Here is a 22,132-nt window from a genome sequence, read left to right as displayed (position 1 = left end):
ACTGACGAAATAAACGAATGTGATGTACCCAACTGTTTGGCAATAAACAGGAATGAAGCAAGATGCACACTGCAACAGGGACAAACCTCAGAACCCACTAAGTTAAAGAAGCCAGTCAAGACTACATGTCGGATAGCGCTGTTTAGAGGAAATGTCCAGAGAGAGAAATCTAGAGACAGAATACTTGTTGCCTAAGGCAGGGATCTTGGGGAAATGGTAAAGGATTGCTAATGGGTATGGAATTTTTTGGGGAGATGGAGGAGTATGTTCCAGAATTCATAGTGGCGATGGTTGCACAACTTTTGAGAATGCACTAAAAACTACTAAGTGTACACTTTGAAAAGGCGACTCAGGAAAAAAAACCCCACAAAACACTATGGAGTTACTGAAAGCAGGGATGGTGTTTTGTACGTTTTTTTTTTTTAAATTTTTTTTTTAATGTTTATTTATTTTTGAGACAGAGACAGAGCATGAATGGGGGAGGGGCAGAGAGAGAGGGAGACACAGAATTGGAAGCAGGCTCCAGGCTCTGAGCCATCAGCCCAGAGCCTGACACGGGGCTCGAACCCACGGACCGTGAGATCGTGACCTGGCTGAAGTCGGACGCTTAACCGACTGCGCCACCCAGGCGACCCTGTACGTTATTTTTTAAAAGCACTTTCACGAGCTCACGATTCGTGAGTTCGAGCCCTGCATCTAGCTGTGCTGACAGCTCGGAGCCTGGAGCCTGCTTCTGATTCTGTCTCCCTCTCTCTCTCTCTCTCTCTGCCCCTCCTCTCTCCAAAATAAACATTTAAAAAAAAAAGTTTGTTTTCAAAGAGAGAGCAGAGGGAGAGGGAAGCCCAAGCAGGCTCCACACTGGCCCCAACCCTGGGATCATGACCTGAGCTGAAATCAAAAGCCTGATGCTCATCAGACTGAGCCACCCACGTGTCTCGTACATTATTTTAAATAGGGCTGTCAAAACACTCAATCGAGGAGCCAGAATGACCAAATAGCAATTGTTACCACTAAACATTTAAACTCCATTACCAAAAGGGACTTGAAATACACTCTCTAGCTTAGAAATTTGGGGACTATAATGCAGACTAAATCCCGAAATTTAAAATGGCTCATTTGAGAAATCTGTAAGCTTCAAGGGGTAAGGCCCCAGATCTTTATTCCACACAGTAAAGATTGTAGATTCTGTTGCCATGGTTTGGGACAACAAAATGTAATATAGTAACAAAAAAAGTACATTTCAACGCTTTAACTTTGGTGAAGAGTATCCACCGCTTCCATTCCAGATGTCTTTTTAACATTCAGAGTACTCTGCAAACATTTATCAAATGGGAGTTTTACCCGAGATGAGATTATCATCCTCCCACAGCAATGGAGGCATGACATCAATTCGCCATTTTCAAAAACAGAGACTAGGTTAAAGATTAAGAATAAAAATTATGAGGGAGGTGGGGGAAAAGGAATAAAGACTATCAGACTCCAGAATCCATATATTTACCTTTTATTGAATTTGTTAATGTTACAGAGTTCTTGCACTGCCAAACCATGCCTGAGAATTCAAAGAAAGAAATGGTACAATGGACAGCCTCACCCACCCATCATACAGTATATTAAAACTTGATTCATGTGCATTTTTATAATTTCACAATCTTTTAAAAAGTTATAACAAGAGTTGGAACTTTATATCTCCCGCAGGTCTTCAGATTTCTAGCGTAGTATGCCATTAAATAAAAGTTGCGCATATTCATCTCAGTTCATTCCTCAATAACGTAACCCCCAACAAAATTTTGCTGGAAAAAAAATGCATACTTTTCAGGGGAAATATGTGGCTCAAGGTCCAAGAGACTATTTGTTAAGATTTTTGGTTCCCAAACGAAGTCTTCAGTTTAACCAAGAATCCCTTGTTTCTTGCTTAATCATCCAACCTCTCCTTGGCTGGCTCAGCTACTCGTCCCAATACACCAGAGGCCAGGCATCCTGCCTGCCGCCTCCAACAACGCCGTTAGGGCCCAGGTGTGGTGGGCAGGTCCTGTCAGGAGATACTGTCAACTCCCAGGAGCTGATTCCTGCACTGACACTTTCATCAGACTAAACTCCCATAGGAGATGCCCCCACACAGGAATAGTTCTACTCGCTCTACTCGCTCGTTTGCTTCACTCTTGCCAGTAGCAAGTCTGCAACTCCTGCATTTGGCAAAGGGATTTATTATAGAGAAACCCAGACTCTGCATCAAGCAGTCACATACCACTTTGAAGTATTTCTATTGAACCAGATACAAAACTAGTAAATTACCAGACTATCTCATTAGATGGAAAGACTTCTCAGTAATCCTGGGTAGCTTCCTGAAGTCCCTTTAAGGACTAAAAATTACTGGATAGTTTAAGCTGTAATTATTAAAAACAGAAGTGCTACATCACCTGTCCCTCTCGCCCCTGACTCTTCAAACGAACACAGACATACCAAAAGAACAGAGCTAAGCTGGCACAGTCATTGCATCTATGGAAGGTCCAATACCTTAACAATTTGGGCACAAGTGTATCTGGAAATCTTGTCAAAGATCACGCAAGATCCGTGAAAACCCAAGTGGGTTTTAGGTGAAGGTTCTGCTCACGTTGCTCTGGATTTATAAGGACAGGTCAGTGAATCACGTGGCCTGAGCAGAGCCCTTACTCTTTCCACTGTAGTTTACTGTACAGTTTAGACCTGATCAGAGGAGGCTTTAGCAGCACCTGAAGGAGAGCCCCCTGCATCCACTGCCCTTTACATCAAAGGCTATTTGGTTCCACTCTAGGGATTGGCAAATTTCACGAGACGTTTCACAATCCTAACGCATATTTCAGGTTACTTATTCAACCAAGCAATATGCTCTGTCAAAGAACTTATTCCAAAAAAAAAAAAAAAAAAAAAAAAAAAAAAAAAAAAAAGGCCTTAATGTGGAACACAGAAAAAGCACTACCCAAATAATAAGAAATCACTAAAAGAAGAAAGATCACTCCCCCCCACCCCCTTTCCCACTGGGTGGACCCAAGTTTGGTTGAATTTAACTTATGGTTACCCCAGGATACAACTCAAAGTTTAAATTATAAAATCACAGCCCTACTACACAGATTATCTGAACACAGGAGTTCTTTTGAGAGCGGCACGTTCCAGGAAGTCTAACACAGCCCACTACAGAGTATTCCTTAAGGGTGGGGCACAGGACAGGTTAATTAAGGTCACTTAAATCTTCATCTTTTACAGCAGATCAGAACCGAGATGGCTGACTTTCTGCAGGATTTGATAGGAATCCAGGAGAGCTGGTTTCAAGCTTCACACCGACACTTACTAGCTGTAACCTTCGTGTCCAGAAGTTGTGATCCACAAGAAGTCCGCGACGAGTGCAGCAAACCTGAGGTAGTCAGCCCTTACGAAGGCTCAGTATCTGAACATAAAAAGATTTTGAAATGACCACTGGCTGCAGTTTGTTTTTGTACTTGCAGAGTAATAATGAAAGAACACTGCTGAATCTAGTTCACGCATTTATAGAACAATGAGAATCCCCCTACATCCAATACAACACAAAGAGCAGTGTGACACTTATGCTTCCATAGTGCAATAGGGACGGTCACTTATATCGAGTGGTCTGCATCGGTCGTGGGTCCAGCAGAGATCAGATGATGAATGGCTGTTCCTGGTGGTTAGCTGTGGTCTAGTTACCTTAGAAGGGTTAGCAAAGACCATTCCTTAATTGTACTGTGTGTGGCTGCTTTTCTGATTTTCAAGCACAGCATACTGGTTGTCTAGCTGAAGTTTAAGGGCCTGGTTTTTTGAAACCTCATCCCTACCTCTAGTTTTGTGTCTTACTACTTCAAAGCTCTTCTCCATTTCTTTATCCCTAAGGGAAAAGAAATGTAATCAGTAAATATTTCTTTTTCACTGGGTTGTTGTGTAAATTCTTCCTCAAATTAAAAAAACCAACCAATCAAAACAAAAAACAAAACAAAAAAACCCCCCAAAAAACAAAAAACAAGTCACCCCTTAGAAGTATCCTGAGGGAGGAATAGGAAGGGAAACTGGTACAGGTTTCCCTTCCTACACTGCTTCCTGAAAGTTCCTGTTGCACCACTTGCTTTTACAGAAGACGTACATTAGGATGGCAATAGCCTTTTCCCGTAACAGTGAACATCTCTCCAGATTTCTTTCAGGTAGCGAAAACGCGCACTAACATAGGTCTTCCTGTAAAAGTGAAGTGTAGTGCAAACTTTCAGAAAGTGAGGGATCCTCTCTGCTTTACGCCATTCTGACTTAGGAATGCTCTGCTTTTGACAGGGGAAAGTTGCACATAAAATCATCATCAAATCATTTTCTAGGCTTCAAAGGAACAGAAAACATGAGTACTGAGGCTCTATGGTGTTGTTTTCTGTGGTGGCAAATCTATTTTGGGACCAACTTGAAGACAACTGGAAAGTCAAAAGCCTATCTAATGACACGGTGATTCCTTCTAAGAGTCACTTTTATTTTTAGCAAACAATAAATAATACCTCTCTTTCTTTATGCATAAGGGCAATGGTTTTCTTATTCAAGTAAAGTTCTACTCATCATTCAATGATTTCTCCTCACTTCTTCCTTATGGGAGTGGGTCAGATAAAGTGGAGGCTTAAATTAGGCTCTCAGAGGCAAAAAAGGCTTGGATTTACTTTAAAAAAGCTACCTCCCCCCCCCGCCAACAGTATTTCCATCTAATGTCTTTTACATTTCTTCCCGTTTTATTTACTTTAAAAAATTCATGTCCCTAAAAAAGATGTGGATGTGCCAAATGTGGTCATTTAACTCCAGGTAGCATTCATTTTAAGTACCTGCTGAAATAAGATTATTTTAATATTAGATTTATAAATGCCAACATCTTTCATCTATTCACATCAACTGGGAATACAATAAAAATACCGCTCTTACATTTCTAGTTTCCATGTTAGAAAGAATTCTAAACTAGGCATGACTTGTCATAGTTACAGAACAACATATAAACCAAGGATAAAGAGACCTGGTCTCTTGGCGCTCTTTCCCCACAGCCCCCTCCAGCCCTCCCCCTTTCCAGCCCTAAGGCAGGTAAGTCCTACCCTAATTCTCAGCTGCCTGTCAGCTGTGGCCTGGGCTTTACCTACAAGAGAACGACCCTCCTCCCCCAGCCCAGGTGGGTTCTCCCATCTCCTACATCCCACTCCCTGGCCAAGGGACAGAGCACGCCAAGATAAAAAGGCGAGAGCTGGAGTACTTACTTCCGGCTTTCTACATGCTTGGCAGTGGACTGCAGGGACGGGAACTGTGTGTCACTGTAGATTTCTGGTGGGCCTTGCGGTGTTTTCCTTGTTGTGGTTAACCTGGCTCCAGGGGGCCTATACACACCGCTAGTCATCGCTGGTTCTGGGGTTTCTGTAACTGACATTTCATAACAGTTTAGAGAAACCATTCAAACGCCTGGCATTTTAATAAGCTATTCTCACATTCCCAATCATTTGATAATTACAGAAAAAAACAATACCTATATGACAGTCTCTGGAAAACAGAAAGTTACCTGAGAGTCTGAAAGCGAAAATACTCTTATTTTTCTAGGGTAGTCTAATTTTTCTCCCATGTACAATTTTAATTACCTATGTAAATGACTTCTTTCTAGAATTCAACTTACTGGAAGTGGAAAAGAAATCTGCTGGACCTGGGAGGCAGGCCCAGGAGGGACTGCCTTTCAGAGTATGACCATGTCAGCCCTCAGTATATATATCGGCATTGTGGATAATCACCTCTTTACCTGGTTGATGGGTTAAGATGCCAGTATAAAGAATTTACTTACTAAAATGCTTGCGTATATATTTTTAATTCTAAAAGACTAGTAAAAAAATATACTCGATACCCTTAATTTCACTGTCATATCATCAATGGATCTTGTTTTATAAAACACAGGAAAAGCAGGAAAAAACTAAACCGCTGAACAGCCCAAAGTCTTCCATGATGGCTAACATTTTGGGGACAGAGCCTTCTGGCTTTTTGCTATGTTATCATTTTTCTCCCCATTCTCAACATGGATTCAGTATTTTACATGTTGTTCGATTTATCAAAAACTTCCTTTCAAAGAAAAGCCTACATCATTTATTAGCTGCAACATAATGCATAATGCATAAAGGGTTATTGTCTCATACGGCTTTTAATTAAGCGTGGGAAAGCCATAATACAACATGCATTCATTAGTTACTAAGCACCTGCTATGTGTCAGGTACTGTTCGTAGTGGGCATACAAATGTTAAGGACCGGCCTTCGCGAACTGTATATTCTGGCAACTAGCCACATGCAGCTATTTAAAATGAAAGACTTAAAAATTCAGTTCCTTGGTTGTATCAGTCGCATTTTAAGGACTCAATAGCCGCATATGGCTAGTGGCTACTATAGTGAACAGCGCTATTCCATCACTGCAAAAAGTACTATTGGACAGTGTTATCCCAGAGTAAGGAAATCAAATATGTAAAAATTGGTGCCATACCAAAAATTAAGGTGGGGGAAGGGTCTGTCCAGGGAACATGATGGGTAGGGACTCAGTGACGAGTGGAAAGTGAACAAGGCCTGAAAGAAGGAGGCCAACATATTGAGTTGGTAAACAAGCCAAATCAGGTCTGACACTGATCTTATAAACGTTTTGCTGGAACACAGCTACACTCAATGGGTGTATGTATGGTCTACGGCTGCTTTTGTGCTGTAATAGCAGAACTGAGTAATTAAAATAGTCTTCTGTATGGCCCTCAAAACCTAAATTACCTACTATCTGGCCCTTTACAGAAAAAGCTTACTTAGAGACTCCCAATATAAAGGAGAGAATTCAGGCTGAAAACATATGCACAAGGGCCTGCAGCAGCAATGTGCCTGGTATGTCCAAGGAGCAAAGTGAGCAAGGACCTGACTAAAAGACAAAATCAGAAAAAGAGATCCCAAGACAGGCATCTAAGGTGCTGCAATTCTGAGAACTTCAGCTTCTATTCTGATTAGAGGGGACACCACTGGAGGCTTGTCAACATCTGAGACACTTTCAGGTCACATTTGAAATGATCACTACACTGGCCACTGGCTGCACTGGGAACAGTGTACGTAGGGAAGCAGGCCGACCACTTAACAGGTTACTGCAGTAATTCATATAATGTTGTTTCGGGGTCAACTCTATGTGAAGGGTTCAGTTTTGGATATGTGAATACTGAGGTGCTGGGTACGTGGTTAAGATCTACGTGTTTGGAGGTCAGGGGAGATCTGAGTGGATGTGAATTCTGGAGTCGCTGGCATGTGGAGATTGCCAGGGGAGTAAGGCCACAGAGAAGAGAGTGGCAAGGGCTGAGCGCTGGGGATGAGTATCACTTAGAGGCAGGGAGGAAGAAGAGACCCCAGCCAGGGAGTCTGAGAGCCAACCATTGAGGAAGCAAGGAGACCGTGGTGTCCTGGAAGTCAACAGAAGAGTGTGTTTCAAAGGGGTGATGAGCTACAGCAAATGTTGAGGATGGGGAACATCGAATGAGGACAGAGACTGGGAAACGGAGTTTGGCAATGCTGAGGTCATCAGGGATCAGTGACAGATGCAGTAAAACATGTTAAGAGCTCTGCTGTTAGCACAGAACCTGCTTTGGAAACTGTCCCTCCCCTCCCCCTCCTTTCTGCCCCTCCCTCACATGCCCTCAAAAATAAACACAAAGTTGAATGGAAAAACGTAACACAGCAAAGTACTAAAAAGGATGCAAAAATGTTGACACACAGTAGTTATCTGTGATCTCTGGGCAGTAAGATTTGTTATTCTTTGTATTATTCTGTATAAAAAACGAGTGATACAATCTGCCCGTGTGAGAATTCATGCTTCAAGACAGTAAAATGGGGAGAAAAAAAAGAAACACAGGTGGAAACACAGGTACTCAATCATCCATTAGCCAACTGTCAAAAAGTAAAACAAATGACTTAAATATTTAAATTTGGCAAGTTAGTTTACATATAAATGTAAGAAGCCTACAGAAAAGCACATATCTTAACTTCCAAATTCCTTTCCTAAGGATGTAAAAATCTTTAAACAGACATATACAAACCTCTCCCCCAAGAACAGAAAGGAACCCCTCTTATTCTACCACAGCATTCATTCAGTTGAAAGCTAACCATATGTAAAACCATACCTAGATGTCTTCATGAAAATAAAACATTAAGATTACCAATTACTGCAGCAGGAGGTGCCTGTACCGGAGCGGTTTTATTCCAGGGGCCGGAAGATTTTTCGACACCGCCACCACCACCTCCACCTTCTTCCCAATTATCACCTGGATCTTCTCTTTTTTCATTATCTTCTTCTTCCTTTTCACTATTGGAAAAGCAAATGAGGAAATTCAATTATAAATTTTTTTTTTAAATGTTTTATTTCTGAGACAGAGAGACACAGAGCATGAGTGGGGGAGGGGCAGAGAGAGAGGGAGACACAGAAGCCAAAGCAGGCTCCAGGCTCTGAGCGGTCAGCACAGAGCCCAACGTGGGGCTCGAACTCACAAACCGTGAGATCGTGACCTGAGCCGAAGTCAGTCGCTCAACCGACTGAGCCACCCAGGTGCCCCAGGAAATTCAATCATAAAACCGCCAGGAAAAGTGTCAATCCAAACCCTTAGTTCTATCAATGCTGATATCTGTGTGACCCTGGAAAAGTCGCTTAACCTCTTCAGAGCCCCAATCCCCCATTTGTTTAGCACTGATGGTAAGCATTATTTTCAGGGATGAAATGATTTTTGGAAGTTGTGTGTCATTGGCTAATTGTTTAGTGCATATCACAAAAAACTCTCAAAATTAGAATTCACATTCCAATAGAGAAAACAAATCTGCGTTCAGTATTTACATCACTGCTACAGACTTTTTAGTGCCAGTCTCTACTGTGTGACACAGGGAATATATCTAGAACTGGTCCCGATCACCAGATATGTCACCTGTTTAAAAAAGAAGAGAATACAAAAACTCAGTCTTCGGCTTTACTAGTGATTATAAATGTGACACATACATCATGGTAACACATCATCCTAAGACTGTCTGCAGTGGTTTTAATGCCAATTTCTTATTTCTTTATTCTTTATTGGCTGGAGTCAGAAATCAGTGAGTTAACTGTCAAATCTAACTTCCTTTCTGCAGCTATTTGTCCTTGCTGATGCCACCTCTGGCAGACTACCAACCCTTCCATGAATCACGTTCTATGACAATGGTGGTTTTTCCTAGAACTTCAGCCTATCAACCTCCCTCTTCTCTCCTATTGAAAAAACAGGATGTTGCCTAAAGCTGTCCCTGGCCTTCCACGTTTAAGACATGTCTCCCTTTGATATCTAATCAGTGATCATGGCTGTAACAATGTATACCCTACCATGTGACCTTGGGATCATCATGGCCTCTCTTGGCTTCTGCAAAAGGACATCTAAGTGTGCTTTCCTTCCATTTCAAGGGAAGTCCTGGCTATAAGACAACCTTCTTGAATAACTAATGGTCTCCTTTAAAGACACACACACAAATAATTTCAAAGACAATGTCCACCAAAGTTAGAGGTCTAGGGTGGCAATCAGGAAGGGGTGAGGGGAACAGACGCATCTTCAATCTCCACCTGTAGCACAATTTTACTTGAGACTATAGTTCAAGAGGAAAAAAGAACAGAGAATATGGCCAAGCCACCTTTCAGTTTTCCTTTTTGTTAATATATAATAGAATCTAGTGCTGCTGTTTAAAATGTTAGGCCTATACTAACATGACAGTAATATTCAATTCAATGTCAATTAAACCAAGGACTTACTAAAACAAAATCTATATACCTAATATTAAATAGGAAGGTATTTTAAAAATTACTTTAAATTTATTTATTTTTTATTTTTTATTTTGAGAGAGTGTGTGTGCAGCAGAGGGGCAGAGAAAAAGGGAAAGAATCCCAAGCAGGCCCAGCACTGTCAGCTTGGAGCCTGATGTGGGACTCCATCTCATAAACCCTGAGACCATGATCTGAGCTGAAATCAAGGGTTAGATGCCAAACTGACTGAGCCACCCAGGGACCCCTGAATAATTTTTTTTTTTTTTTTTTTTTAATGTTTAAAGAAGTAGCTGGGTACTAGAAATTGTGATTTTATTTTTGTTCATGCAGCACGTAGTTATGAGCAGATTCTAAAGCCAGACTGCCTGGTTCTGCCACTTACTAGTCAGGAGACTGAGTATAGCACTTAACTTTTGTATGCCTCAGTTTCCACAAATGTAAAATGGGGAGAACAGTAAGATTAAGTGAGTTAACAGACACAAAGCACTGAGAACAGTGCCTGGCATATACTAAGCAGTTAAGTGTTTACTATTACCTGCTTTTTAATATTCATTTGAGCTTTCAAACAAGCAGCACAGATGCCACCGCCTTATTAAGAAACAACTAAGATGGAACAAAACTCAAAATTTCTAAAATCCACAACATGAACATTTTTTTTTTTAAATGTTCTTTTTAAATGGATTTAAGCTTATTTATTTATTGAGAGAGGGAGAGAGAGAAAGAGAGAGTGCGTGCACGCACAAGCGTGCGCGGGAGGGGCGGAGACAGAATCCCAAGCAGGGTCCACACTGTCAGTGCAGAGCCTGATAATGGGGCTGACATGAGATGATGACTTGAGCCAAAATCAAGAGCTGGAGACTTAACCAACCGAGCCACCCAGGCACCCCTTAAATGGATTTTTAAAAATAGAAACCAAACACTATAACCTTGTTTTCTAAAGTTTATATGTGGAATGAATGACCAGGTAAGGACAGTAAGGTCCTAATTTATCTAGGAGTCTAACAGTGGTATCCAATCATTAGTACTGTCCACCACCCCCCATTTTTTAAAATTCACTTCTGAACCCACAGCAAGGCAGTTACACTTTAATATTGGTTCATGAGTAAAAACATACGTGTTATATACCTAGTTACATCAGACTTGTTAGTAATGTCGCAGCATCCCAATCCAGGCTAGACAAGAAGATCCCCACAAAGATTTAAGAACATTCATGGCACTTGTATTGTCATATATACCCCAAGGTATGTTAGCTTTCATTTCAGTTGGTCATCTACATTTTGAAACAGTTAACTCAACAAAATGTGCTGAACCACTATTTTTCAAATACATATACCGGACTCTTAAGACAGACTTTTCTTTAAACTGCTTTAATATTTGGTGATTAATACATCTAAACCCCAGAATTATCAGCTTGTAGTAAACAATTAACTAAAAACCAAAAAATTCTAACACTGAAAATCCCTAAGCTGAATGGATTATGGATAATTCCAACACATTTCTTTATGCTGTTATACTTTTCAAATGTCCTTAATGTATAGTTTTTGTAATTCACAACAAAACATTAAATAAAACCCCCAATTTGGTCTGATAGAATCCTGAGGGTCCACTGTAAAAGAAGGTTCCTTTACTATCTAGTGTTTATTACCTGTTCACTCTCAGAGACAAGTGAAGAACTGAATCACTAATCTAAAAATGCCGTTAAATTATAAACTATTCCTAAGAAATAAGAGTGATTTAATTCAAAGAATTGTATATCTGTAATAATAAACACAAGACAACTTAATATTTTGGTTTCTTAACATTCTGAAGTATTAGTTAAATGAAACACTGGAAACTGTCTAGTCAGGACCCTTCATCCAACAGAGGGAACTAAGGCCCAGAGATGCTAACAGCTTTGCCAAAATGCCATAGTACTAAGGGCAGGGTAGAAATGATTTAAATATCTGATTACTTTTCTGTATTTACACACTCCAGGAAATGTCAAATCTCTAAATACTGTAGTAAGACAAATGTTGCAAAGAATTATTCCCACAGAAGTCAATAGGCTAAAATTGTGTTTGACCCAAATAAAATATACATAGCTTCTTATCAGCTAAAATTCACATTTCCAAACACTACTCTGCTACTTGTAAGTATATTATCACAACTTAAAGTATACAGTCTTAAATATGCAAAAGTCCATAAGGCACTGTTGGTCGTAAGGCGGAATGATGATGCTAGCAAAGGGAGTATTTACAGAGCATCTAAGAGGCCGGGAAGTGTCCTACCACTTTGCAAAGTTAAACCTCTCAATACCACCAAAGCAGGCAGGAGGCTCACTGACACGGGAGGAAACTGACACTTGGACATTAAGTCCCTCCCCCAGAGCTACAAAGTAGGGGAGCCAATCCCTGGGTCTCCAGAGCCCATATTCTTTCATGTTGCCTCTTTCATTTTATCCTCTTTAGAGCTCTAATATATGACACAGAAATTTTCTCTATGTTGAGAAATTCACTTTCAGGAAGGTTGATCAGGATTATACATCCTGCAGCAGTTTATTAATAAAAATGGAACATTCTTACCTCTTTATCTGAAGGGACATTACATGAGAATTTATGCATCCCAATGCTAGGATTTTAGTAGCTGTGCTTCTATGAGAATGGTAGGTACCTCCACTGGTTTGACCCTATTATCGAACCACTGTTAGACAACAGCAAAATGAAGACGGACATGCCCGATGAGCTATGCCGGCAGCCTAATGGCACTGCACCTCCTCCAAAGACTTTCTCAACCTCTTCACGGCAGACCAAGGGTCTCTCTCCTGTGTTCCACAGCACTCTGCACATCACTGAAATGATCTACTGGTGTTTAGTAGAGCAGGACTTATTTCTTTTGTATTATTGTTTTTTTAAATATGAAATTTATTGTCAATTTGGTTTCCATGCAACACCCAGTGCTCATCCCAACAGGTGCCCTCCTCAATGCCCATCACCCACTTCCCGCCCCCCCCCCCCCCACCCTCCAGCAGCCCTGTTTATTCTCAGTCTTTAAAAGTCTCTTATGGTTTGCCTCCCTCCCTCTCTAACTCTCCCCTCTCCCCTCCCCCATGGTCTTCTGTCAAGTTTCTCAGGATCCACATAAGAATGAAAACATATGGTTATCTGTCTTTCTCTGTATGACTTATTTCACTTAGCATAACACTCTCCAGTTCCATCCATGTTGCTACAAAAGGCCATACTTCATTCTTTCTCATTGCCAAGTAGTATTCCATTTTATATATATAAACCACAACTTCTTTATCCATTCATCAGTTGTTGGTTATTTAGGCTCTTTCCATAATTTGGCTATTGTTGAAAGTGCTGCTGAGCAGGACTTATTTCTACAACCCTGATGTCTGGCACACTTCAGTCACACTAGTATTTGCTACAATTGAATCCAGCTTGGATGCAGGAATGATTTCTTGAAAGAACAACTTAATCAGCTCTACTTAATGGGTTTAAAGGTCTACATCTCTTAAGAAGGTTCCTAAAAACACCCACTGGGCTCCAAGAACTCAATTCTTTATTTAAAGATGACAAATGCTCAACATTTACTTCAAATATTAAATGAAATCCTTCTCTCTCCTAAAAATCCATTTTAAAGAGAGGCGAGGCCACAGGTCCTACCATCAACCAACAATCTAAGCTCCAGTATTAGGTCCCTTTTTTAATCACCATCCCAATGGCACCCCTCCAAAGAACTTGTCTACAAACGATGACCTTGAATACATCTATTAACTTAGACACAAAATTTGACACAAGCTCTTACAATACTTTAAAAAATTTTTTTAATGTTTGTTTATTTTTGAGAGAGAGAGACAGAGCATGAGTGGGGGAGGGGCAGAGAGAGAGGGAGACACAGAAGCCAAAGCAGGCTCCAGGCTCTGAGCAGTCAGTACAGAGCCCGACGTGGGGCTCAAACTCACAGACTGTGAGATCATAACCTGAGCCGAAGTCGGATGCTCAACCGACTGAGCCACCCAGGCGCCCCAAGCTCTTATAATACTCTTGGTAATTAAATCTTGAGCTAGTTGGTAAATGTGAGACAGGATGTTAGTATGATATGTTTGTTGCTACTGAAAACTTCTTTTTAAAAAAGATCTTAAGTAGTCTTGATACCCAACGTGGGGCTTGAACTTATGAGATCAAGAGTCGTATGCTCCACCAACTGAGCCAGCCAGGTGCCCCTCAAAAATTTCCTCTCTCAAATGCACACTTATCTTCAATAAAGGTCCATGAAGGCTAACCTACCTGAGGAGTAGTGTCAAGAACTTTAAGGTGATATGCCATACCTGCAGCGGACTGAAGATAAAGCAAGTAAGGCAAAAATGATCAGCAGATCTAAGCAAAAAATAAATGGGCACTTATTTTACTATTCTTGCAACTTTTCTGAGGTTTCTAATGTTTCAAAGCAAAAAGCTAGATGAAAAAATTTGTAAGTCTGAAAATTTCAAGTTACCTAAAAAAAAATTTTTTTTAACGTTTATTCATTTTTGAGAGACACAGCACAAGCAGGGTTGGAGAAGAGGGAGACACAATCCAAAGCAGGCTCCAAGCTGTCATCACACAGCCCGACGCAGGGCTCAAAATCACAAACTGTGAGATCATGACCTGAGCTGAAAGTCAGATGCTTAACTGACTGCGCCACCCAGGTGCCCCCTCAAGATACTTTATGTCAATTTCCAAAGTTTCATATTCCCTTATCTCATTCTGAGATGGCAAGGCTGCCTCTCAGACAGAAAAAGGTAACAGATTAAAGGCATAAAGAACCACCCACCCCAACTTCTCAGAGAAAAGAGATCTCATTTCTCTGCCCCCTTCTAAGGGTTTCTGCCTAAAAAGTAAGACCAAGCTATAGAAGACAATAACTGGAAGTCGATAGCAGTGTTTAAGGCTCTTGAGAGAGGGATTTTTGTTTGTATGGTTATACTAATGCCAACCCGAACATGTAATTTTCTCCTATTAAGTCCACTGTGAACTGACTCACCAAAGTCTATCAGACATGAAAATCTTATGCATCTCCACTACCCTTTCCCTCAAATCTTGGTATTATAAACCAGGTACCTCATGGTTAAATAACAGAAATTCTCAACACTGAATCATCCTAATTTACCTACTGAACAGAGATGATTAATGTCACCAAGTGGGTATTTTACAAATACCCTGCTCAAAAATCCTCACAACAATCCTAGCATGTCTCAATTTTGTAGATCACAACCAACATTCAACAACCAACCAGCTTGCCCAAGGTCACACATAAGCGGCAGGCTAAAATGCAAACCTGAGTTTGTCTATCTCCAAAGCCCATGTTTTCGAGACATTATCATCTCCACCCCACTTAACTGAGTAACCTACTTCCATTCCTATGAACCAAACTGTCTTTCCCTGGGGACCCCAACCCAATTGAGTTTAAGTGTCAAGAACATTTAATACAAAGTTTACAAGGTTTTTCAATATATAAAGTGAAAATATTAGTCATTATTATTAAGCCTCAGATGACAGGACTTCTCACACTCAAGTTTTTCCTGAAGGCTGTTAGATTCCTCTTTATTGAATGGTTTATGAAGGGAATGGAAATATAGACTCTAGATTCCACAATGACAGGAGGATCCACAAAAACAGCTTCCTGAAGGTAGGTTTTTCAATGTTAGAAGGTTAGGGGAAAACCTGTGGAGGACCACTTAGGAGAAATGACTACATGCTAAGAATAATGAAAAAACAACATAAAAGCTGGCCTGCTTCAGGTCAAGCAGAACTTAAACACTCATACTAGCCTAGCTGAGATTTACCTGTGCCCCTAGCAAAGGTGAAAGAAATGACTTAAGAACTATTTCATCACCTCTGGAGTAGCCAAAAATAACTCTGAATATGGGTATGGAATTTAGAGTCAACGACAGAAAAACAGGTAATATCCTCCATAATAAAACAAAATCAGTTTCTTGCATTCAGTGAATTTGAAACCTTTCTCCCTCAGAAAGCGCTACTCTTGCTCAGTAAGTTCACTTACTGTCATCCTTCCTGTCCATTCAAATCTACAGAACGTGCAGTCAAGGGCCTGTGGTCAGGCAAGGCAGACCTAGAGCCTTATTCTACAGCCAAACAGGAACCACATACACAGGCAGTTCTACAACCCCCCAGTGATTAAGAACTTCACAATACCTCCTCTTCATTTTTACAGGGCAAGCCCTGGGGAAAACAGGGATATTCTCTCTTCTTAAAAAAAACAAAGTTTTTTTAGAGAGCGTGAGGGAGCGCACACATGGGGAGTGGCAGAGAAACAGAGAGAGAATCCCAAGCAGGGTTCTCGAAGGGGCTCAATCTCACAAACCAACCCTGAGATCATGACCTGAGCCGAAATCAAGAGTTAGTTAGTTGCTTAACCAATGGAGCCACCCAGGTGCCCGAAACAGGGATATTTTCTAAACCACACCTCTTCAAAGACATCTAACACACAAATTCAAGAAGTGGCTGGGAATAAAACCGTAGTCTAATCATGTCTACGTAACATTACTACAAAAGAACTTCAAGAGTGGAAAAACCTCATTTCCTAAAAAGTCTCCCATTATCAGTCAGGTTTCACTTTGGTTAAGCTCATGAAACAATGTGAAAGAACCTAGGACATAATGCCTGGCTATGGAAGGAATGCAACAAATGTCAAAAATATTACTCCTGGTTTTTGAGTCAGTTACTCAAAGCCGTAAATGTCACCATTTAGAGAAGTCAAAAGGCTGTATTCTGGTTAAGGAAAATTACTTCCGTCAGTGTGCCATGTGGTCACTGGTGTCTACAAATTGCAAACTTTAAACTGAAGGCAGTTCATTAGGATCTCATTTATTTCTTTAAACTGAGATTAAAGAGTTTTTATCTCAAAATGGTGGAACCATATATTCACTTGTTTTTTCTACCTTATGAGCCCATTAAAATATGACATTTATTTACATGAATCTAAAACAAAATACCATAGATTGGACTTAATATGTTAATTTCAAATACTTTAAGGCAACCAACCCAATTTTTAAAAAAGTCCTGTTTTCTTAAACTTTAAAAAGTTTAACATGCTTGGACTATCCAATGCCATTCCTATAAAATCCTCAGGAAAATTGATCTACAGTGTTAGGATAGCGGTTATTCTTGGGAATGAAGGCAGTGACTCAAAGCACTTAGGTTTCTTCTGTAGCAGCAATGTTTAGTTTCTTGAACTTGCTGTTGATTACACAGGCTGGTTTCATTGTGTGAACACCTAAAATCCGTATTTCTAAGTAGGCTTCACCTACAAAAATATATATGAACTTGCTTATTGGACAGGATGTGAAAACCACGCCGTTCAAGCCACCAATATTAAAAGTAAAAATTTTAAAGGCCACAAAATCCATTTCATTTTAGCTGTCTCAAATAAGTAGGCAAGCTCTCACAGGATTTTGGAGCTGGCAGCTGATTTGATCAGCATATAGAAAGGACCGCCATCAGAGAGAGGAAGACACAATCCTTACAGCCCTAATAAGCGTATCTAAAGCATGAGGTCACTGTGTCTAGCTGCTTTGGGGCTAGAGAAAAACCAAACATACAACACCTATCCTAAGGGTTATCTAAACACAGTTGTAAGCAGACCATACCTTATTTGCATCGCCTGAACTCTGAGGCCGCTGTAATCAACCTCTTTTTGTTCAAATTCTTTCCACTCATCTTCATCCTGTAAAACACACACCATTGGATCAAGCAAATCTATTTGTTAAAATACAACAAAGGCAAATATCAGACTATGAAAAGGGGATCAAATATCTGGAACCTAAAGTATAGACTCATTTTCTGGCCAAAGCCCTTACTTGATCCCGAGGCCAGAGGGATCGGAGGGAGGGAGGACTGGAGGGCAAACTAGGCTGGAGGACAAACGTGCCCAAGCAGTCAAATTTCTTTTACCTCCACCAGTTCCTTCAAGAGAGCGGTTACTTTAAAAGCAACCAGGAAAAGTGGAACGAAAAAGTCAATAGTAACCCCACAACTAAATGTCTACCTCAATGTAGTCATGAGACTTACTCTGTTACAGGCTTAGAGGCCAAGCCCTGCCAGTTCGAGCTGCCACAAATGCGATTGTTAGAAAATTCAGCTCAGACTACTGGGCTAAAGTCGGAACACCAAATTACTCAAGAGTCTCAGAGTAGACGTCACCCGATAAATGCTGCTCTGGGCCAGGCACTTCGGCCCCAGACCCATTTCTCCTCGAGGGTGCCGCTGTCCGGGTCTCGGTCCCAGCCAGCGACACAAGGTGGAGGGGCGAGAGCGGGCTGGGGGCGAGGGGAGTGTCCCGCGGGAAGAGGGGAGCCGGCCTGGCGTGGGAAGCCCCCGTCACATGGCCAGCCCCCGCGCCCGTCCGCCCTCCGGCCGCCCCTCCCGGACGCTTCCCCGGGCGGGCGGGCGGCCGGCGGGGGCGGGCACATGGGCGCAAGCGCGCGGACCGGCCCCTCATCCCGGCCCCTCACCTTAGTCACGGCCTTGGTGGCGGCCCCGGGGCCCGCGGCCCCCGCGCCTGCGGTCCCGCCGTCGCCCGGCCGGGCCCCCGCTCCCGCCCCGCCGCTCGCCGCACCCGCGGCTCCGCTGCTCCCGCCGGCGCCGCCCGCCGCTCCCGCGGCGTTCGCCGCCCGGCTGCTCCGCTCCTTCTTCTTCTTCTTGTCCCTCTTGGCGAAGAAGTTATCTAGGCTTCGCTCCTCCGTCTCGGCCATGGCCGCAGCCTCCACGGCCCGGATGGGTGGGGCCAGCGGCGGGCGCGGCCCGCGGGACTCCGAGCTCGGGGTCGAGGCCGGCTCTGCGCTCACGCTCCCGGGCGCGGCGACGCCTCAGCCTGGCGGGGTCGCCGAGGCGTGTGTGGCAGGGCGGGCGGTTCCCCCCACGAGCTGGCGGGCGGTGGTACGGTCCACCTGGGGGGATCGCGCGCTGCTCCCGCCGCTCGAGGCTGCCGGGGCTGCAGCTGCTGCCGCGACGGCGGTGCAGGATCCCGTCGGCCCCGCAGCCGGAGGGGAAAAGGAACGCGCGGGCCAGAGGCTCCGGCGAGAGTGCCTGGCTTGCGGCGGCGCGTGCAGGAGGAAGACACGCGCGCGCAGGCCGGGAGAGGAAGGGAGAAGGGGTGGGGAGGGGAGGGAGGGGGAGGAGGGAGGGCGGGCCACTAGAAAAGAGAGGCAGTGCCCGCGCCTGCGTACTTAGCTCTGCCCGCCGCTGTCGGTCTGCGGTGGGGAGGGCTGTGGGAGGAGACAGAGGCGGAGCTGGGAAAGGAGCCAATCAGGTGCCAGAACGAAGCATTTAGGCGACAATCCCTGCCTCAGACGGGGCGGGGCCTTGGGAAGGGGAGAGAAGGGTGTATGCTACATAAGTGATGTGCCTGATGGCTCCTTTCTTCCGATTGGCCGAGGGTTTAGCCTTGAGGGCGGGCATTTAGAGGGCTAATTGGTGACTTGGCTGAAGAGGTCCGGTGAAAGGGGCGGGTGGGTCCCAGCTGAGCGCATGCGTAGGGTGCACGCGTGTCTGCTCGCCTTTAATGAACTGTGGCCTTGTGGCTTGAACTTTTAGCGAAACGGAAATGTACTGTGTTAAACTAGTGTTGGGAGAGATGGTACCTCTCCCACCGCTTTACTTTATACTTCCACTCTTTCTGGTCTGACGAGTTTTAATTTTCATGTGATGAGATAATTATTAGGAAAATAGTGGGCTTGACGTTTAGGTTCTGTAAGAAAAGATCTTTAATAAGCCAATAGGCAGATAGACACGGATTGACTTTTGTCTGGACTCCATCCACTGCTAGATACGTCCATCAAGATCGAGCTAAGGAAATATGATCCTCAAACTTCTGATTTGTGAAATGGGGGTATTAGCTATATGGGAAAAGAGGACCTGTTCCCTTCCCAGCATTAACACGCATTGGATGCGAAATATGTGACTTTTTAATACATTTAAATAGTGCCCCCTGCCCTGACTTGAGTCTAGATGATGGCTGCAATTTATCCTTAGCTTTTATATCTGATAAAAGGAGGAGAATGATGTGTCATAGGGTGCGGATAAAACACCCATGTCAAACCTGGTCTTACGTTAAGTACTTTGTGGGCCTTGAGAATGAAAGGAATCCTTTTTTTCTTTTTTTTAAAGTTTATTCAGAGAGAGGGAGAGAATGTGAGCAGGGGATGGGCAGAGAGAGGGAGAGAATCTTTTTTTTTTTTAATTTTTAAAAATCTTTATTTTTGAGAGAGAGAGTGTGAGTGGAGGAGGAACAGAGAGAGGGAGACACAGAATCTGAAGCAGGCTGCACAGAGCCCAATGCGGGGCTCAAACTCACAAACTGTGAGATCATGACCTGAGCCAAAGTTGGATGGAGACACCCAGGCACCCGGGGAGAGAGAGAATTTTAAACAGGCTCCAAGCTCAGCTCAGAGCCTGTTGTGGGACTTGATCCCAGAGATCATGACCTGGGCTGAAATCAAAAGTCCAAGGCTTAACTTACTGAGCTACCCAGGTGTTCCAGGAATCCTTTCATATGAAAAAGGTGGCCTAGGGGTGCCTGGATGGCTCAGTTGGTGGAGCCACCCACTTTTGATTTTGGCTCAGGTCATGATCTCATGGTCATGAGATCGAGCCCTGCGTTGGATTCTTCTGTGGAGCCTGCTTAAGATTCTCTCTCTGTCTCTGTCTCTCTCTGTCTCTCTCACACCCCCTCCCCCACTCTCACTCTCTCAAAATAAATAAACTTTTAAAAAAAATTTAGAAAAAGAAAAAGGTACCGTAATGTATTAGACTTTCCACTTCCTCCTTCTAAGGACAGAGGAGCGAACAGCCACTGAGGAAATGACTCAGACTATGTTAGTAGCTTCATGGGGTAGATACAGCACAGCCAGTAAATGGAGCTGCGTCTTTGTCTTTTCCTTTATAGTTTCGCCATTTAAAGGTGTCTTCCCTCCCTCCCCCACTTCCACTACTTATTAAAAGAACTAAGTCCAAAATATGTCAACAAAGTAAATCAGGTACCTAGCCTTGAGCAACAGCAAGCTTACACATTATTCCCCAAACATTAACTGCCCCACCCTCAAGATGGGCCCTAGGTAACTTCCTTCTGTGACACTACCTATCTTCCTGTGATGCAGGCCAAGTTAAGTATTGCTCCCACTCCATCTCCCTTAACATCTTTGTAACATTTTTTTCCCTTTCCCTTCTTCCCTTCCTTCCTTTCGTTCTTTTTCCCCTCATCTATGAAGCACCTATTTAGCTATATTTAAGGTTACGTAGCTTATTCTAGGTTGAATAATTCGTCATTCCTGCCTTCAACTCCATTATAATCAAGAAGATCGAGATATGAGTAACTGGAGTTCAGTCTCTCCTTTCTTAGGTCTCCATCAATATATCAGTGTCTTGAAGGAATTAATGCCTTGGGAAAATGCAGAGAAGGAACCTCAGTTGAGGGTTGACACAGCAGAAATCCCCACTACATTTTTCAGTGTGATTCATGACATGCTCCTAGAACATGATCATATGTAAGAAATTCAGGTCAGGCCAGTAGAGAGACCAGTATCTTTGTGTTTGTGTTATTGTCTGCAGTTACTGTCTCCTCCAAGAAGCTGATCCCTTCCTATTTGAATCCTCTGCCCTGAAACTGACAGCATATATTCCCACCAGTTGCTCTTAAACTTCCCCTGACTCCTTCCTCCAGATTGATCACATAGGGCCCTGAATCCTGCCATCACCCCCTCATCATCACCTGTCCTCACCTTGAAGTATCCTCCAGCTTTCTCTTGATGAAGGTTTCTTCTCCTCTACCTTCCAGTATTTAGACCTTCCCCATCTGTAAAGCAAAACAGACCTTAATTTGTCCTTGCTAGATGGAAAGTTGAACATGGTGAGGACTCAGACCATTCCTAGATATTTAGCATATCTTCTAAGGATTTTAGTGCTGTCTGAACATGGAAATGTCTCTCTGAGTTCTCTGAAGTGGTACAGCCCAAAAGACATCATTTATCTCCCTCAACAAGGCCCACTGAGCCAATATTCTATGAGCTCAAGAGTTGGCAAAGGGCAGCTGGGTCTGGTCCCATTGTCCCCGGGTTCTTTTTTGCTGAGCTATTTGTTCCAAGTTCCATTCTGCTACCTAGACTGGAAATTCCACACATGCTCAGCTCAAAGGAATGCGGCTCATGCTGACCAAAGAGCTTGCCAGGAAATAGGGAACAACTTTTCATTTGTGGCTTCTTTTCATTTGTGGCTTCCTCTCTCACATCTGTGAGGCAGACTGTGCTACTGCCTGAGCTGTTCCACCAACCTTTTCCAGTTG

At 42.9% G+C, this 22,132-nt stretch overlaps 1 protein-coding gene across 12 annotated transcripts; it reads right to left on the bottom strand.

Moving 5' to 3' along the window:
• Positions 1-1,485: 1,485 nt before the first annotated feature.
• CDV3 (CDV3 homolog) lies at positions 1,486-21,597 on the bottom strand. Of its 12 annotated transcripts, XR_009261779.1 has the most exons (7): positions 18,309-18,959; positions 17,445-17,521; positions 8,202-8,347; positions 5,256-5,415; positions 3,825-3,874; positions 3,326-3,421; positions 1,486-1,790 (listed from the first exon to the last, which is right to left on the bottom strand). XR_009261779.1 is itself a non-coding variant. In XM_058729926.1 (6 exons), the coding sequence occupies exons 1-6, from the start codon at positions 18,546-18,548 to the stop codon at positions 3,689-3,691; spliced, it is 681 nt and encodes a 226-aa protein (XP_058585909.1). In that variant the 5' UTR covers positions 18,549-18,959; the 3' UTR covers positions 1,486-3,688. The 12 variants fall into 12 exon arrangements, 9 of the variants coding, with proteins under 9 accessions (XP_058585909.1, XP_058585908.1, XP_058585915.1 ...); XR_009261778.1 differs by having other exon boundaries at positions 3,326-3,874; positions 18,309-18,958; XR_009261780.1 differs by lacking the exon at positions 3,825-3,874 and having other exon boundaries at positions 18,309-18,956.
• Between the last annotated feature and the right edge of the window lie 535 nt (positions 21,598-22,132).

Source organism: Neofelis nebulosa, chromosome 5 (assembly GCF_028018385.1).
Source record: "Neofelis nebulosa isolate mNeoNeb1 chromosome 5, mNeoNeb1.pri, whole genome shotgun sequence".
Taxonomy (NCBI): domain Eukaryota; kingdom Metazoa; phylum Chordata; class Mammalia; order Carnivora; family Felidae; genus Neofelis; species Neofelis nebulosa.
Note: the sequence above shows the minus strand (reverse complement) of the source record. Positions and strands in the feature narration are given on the sequence as shown.

Bases quoted from the DNA above. Each gene is read 5' to 3' on its own strand.
- CDV3 (XM_058729923.1), bottom strand. From the start codon at position 18,548: ATGGCCGAGACGGAGGAGCGAAGCCTAGATAACTTCTTCGCCAAGAGG. The intron at 5,416-8,201 runs GTAATCTTAATG...ATGAAATGTCAG, and splicing joins ACCTCCTGCTGCAGTAATTG to TTACAGAAACCCCAGAACCA. The intron at 3,875-5,255 runs GTAAGTACTCCA...CTTTTCCCTTAG, and splicing joins AAGCATGTAGAAAGCCGGAA to GGATAAAGAAATGGAGAAGA.